The 2500-nt window shown below is 44.2% G+C and overlaps 1 protein-coding gene across 5 annotated transcripts in view; it reads left to right on the forward strand.

Annotated features, from left to right (window-relative positions):
• The window catches only part of ltbp4 (latent transforming growth factor beta binding protein 4), a 56935-nt gene that overhangs the window by 39069 nt on the left and 15366 nt on the right, over positions 1-2500 (forward strand). For all 5 annotated transcript variants that reach the window (XM_080428006.1, XM_080428009.1, XM_080428008.1 and 2 more), the window contains 5 exons: positions 1-94; positions 557-679; positions 1072-1191; positions 1319-1432; positions 2303-2425. The exon at positions 1-94 is cut by the window's left edge and continues 26 nt beyond it. In XM_080428006.1, the coding sequence (XP_080284132.1) occupies positions 1-94; positions 557-679; positions 1072-1191; positions 1319-1432; positions 2303-2425 (574 nt within the window). The remainder of the gene's footprint in view (positions 95-556; positions 680-1071; positions 1192-1318; positions 1433-2302; positions 2426-2500) is intronic.

Below are 2500 nucleotides of genomic sequence, written 5' to 3' on the forward strand. Positions count from 1 at the left end.
CAGTGTCCAGGCCAGCAGTGTGTCAACTCTCGGGGTTCCTACCGCTGTGTGTCTTGTACATCTGGATACACACTCACTAACAGACAGTGTACTGGTGAGACACACACACACACATACACACACACACACACACACACACACACACGCTAATCTCCGGCATATCGACCGGGAGGGTTTACCAGGCTAAATCTCCGGCACTGTTGGCCCGATCGACGTGAAACTATGCACACACACTCCCTGGGTGCCAGAGCAGAATCTCTGCCCCAAATCTTTCACATCGGCCAGTTATAACGCTGATTTGAATTATAGTTTTTTTATAATACTCCTACAGATTTTGTCCAAACATCATGCAAATCTGTACACAGTATCTCTATAGTCATGTGATCAACACGGATCTATTCGATTTTTCATTTTCCATCAACATTGTTGGCCCACAACCTACCTGACCTGGTGGAGACCTGTGCACGTTTTTGTTTGTTTTTTAATTCAAAATGATGCAACAAACTCCTCTCTCTCTCTCTCTCTCTCTCTCTCTCTCTCTCTCTCCCCCCTCCAGACATAGATGAGTGTAGTCAGGTTCCTGCTGTGTGTGGTAGTACTGGCCTCTGTGTGAACACTGTGGGCAGCTACAGATGTCAGTGTGGGCCTGGATACAAGCTGCAGGGCAGCGCCTGTACAGGTAAAACAAAAACACACACACACACACACACACACACACACACACACACACACACACACACACACACACACACACACACACACACACACACACACACACATAACATCATGACAAATATTTTGTTTTCCCAAACAACACCAGTACATTAACACTGACCGTTACAAGTCTCATATCCGACTAGAAGGTCAAATTTGACTTAGAATGAGCAGGCCATGATGCGAGGGTAGCCTAACCACTTAAGATTAAGGTTAAGGTTAGGCTTTAGGAGTTACTAGCCTCAATACAATAATGTGTGTGTGTGTGTGTGTGTGTGTGTGTGTGTGTGTGTGTGTGTGTGTGTGTGTGTGTGTGTGTGTGTGTGTGTGTGTGTGTGCGCACACGCGCATGTGTAGATGTGAATGAATGTGTGCGTGGTGGTGTGTGCCCGGGCAAGGAGTGTGTGAACACACATGGATCGTACAGCTGTGTCAACTGCAAAGAAGGGTACCATCTTACCAACGGACAGTGTACAGGTACACACATGCATGTGCGCGCGCACACACACACACACACACACACACACACACACACACACACACACACACAGAAATCCATAAACATACACATACACAGACTCACATACGGTGTCTCTGTCTTCAGACATTGACGAGTGTCTCCAGACACGCTGTAGCAACGGTCGCTGTGACAACACTCCTGGCAGCTATAAATGCGTCTGTCATCTTGGTTACAAGTTGGAGGGAGACAGCTGTACAGGTGAGATGGTTAAAACGATATGTATTATTTATTTATTTAACCACTTAAACCACTTATAAATATGATTTTATACAGTTGAGTTGACTTTGTCTCTTTGGTTTGTCGCCCTGTTAACGTTCAGTTTCTGAAAGTTATGGCTATTGGGGTGGGGATCAACTGGAACATCTATTACAATGGGAAACCTTTAGTAATTTCCAACTCAAAACTGTGATGTTTTCAAGTCTCAATGAGGAATTAGATGAATCCCTTTTATAAAATTGGATTTGTTGTGTTTTGCTTTTGAGGGGACCTGAGTTCATGTGTTTATAAGCAAGGCTTTCTTTTTCATGTGGTATTATGTTCTGCTAGACTGCAACAGTACTTTACTCAAGGTGTTTCATACTGTACATTGTAGTGTACATTGTGTCCATATGTGGGGTTTTCCTCCATTTCTAGTCACCGGCTCAATCTATTATAGTAATGTCAGTTCCTATGTCTTGTCTGTTCCTCAATAATGTTTAGTCACCCTGATGAAGGCCAGTGTGCCACAACCCTTGCTACTGTATGTATTAAGCCTTATACATAATGGCCTTTTATTGGGTTTGGGTTGCTAGGGTGTAGGTATGTGCCTGAGACATGTGCTGGTACTGCAAAATGTTCTGTCGCGGGGGTGACTAAGCTGGCGATAGAAGCCTAAAAAAAGTCAAACTCAGCGGTCCCGAGCAGGTGCTGAGCGGTCCCGAGCAGGTGCTGTTGTGAAAGTTCGTTGTTAATTGACCTTTTGTTTGTTTGTTTCTTATACATCCTTGTTTTCATATAGAAGATAAGATTGTTTTAATAAAAGTAACCTTTAAATTAATTAAATCCCCCCCCCCCCATGTCTCTGTGTAGATTTAGATGAGTGTGCTGGTGGTACAGTGTGTGGAGAGCGTGTGTGTGTGAACACAATAGGTTCCTTCAGATGTGAATGCCTACCTGGATATCGGACCATTGGAACAGGGAGACAGTGCAGAGGTATGTACTACTGTAGACTGTACAACTGTACAACTGTTAAGGCGGTTACACACCGGCGAATGTGCGAATATACAC

Source organism: Gymnoscopelus braueri (assembly GCF_963280865.1).
Source record: "Gymnoscopelus braueri genome assembly, chromosome: 5".
In the NCBI taxonomy this organism is placed as follows: Eukaryota; Metazoa; Chordata; class Actinopteri; order Myctophiformes; family Myctophidae; genus Gymnoscopelus; species Gymnoscopelus braueri.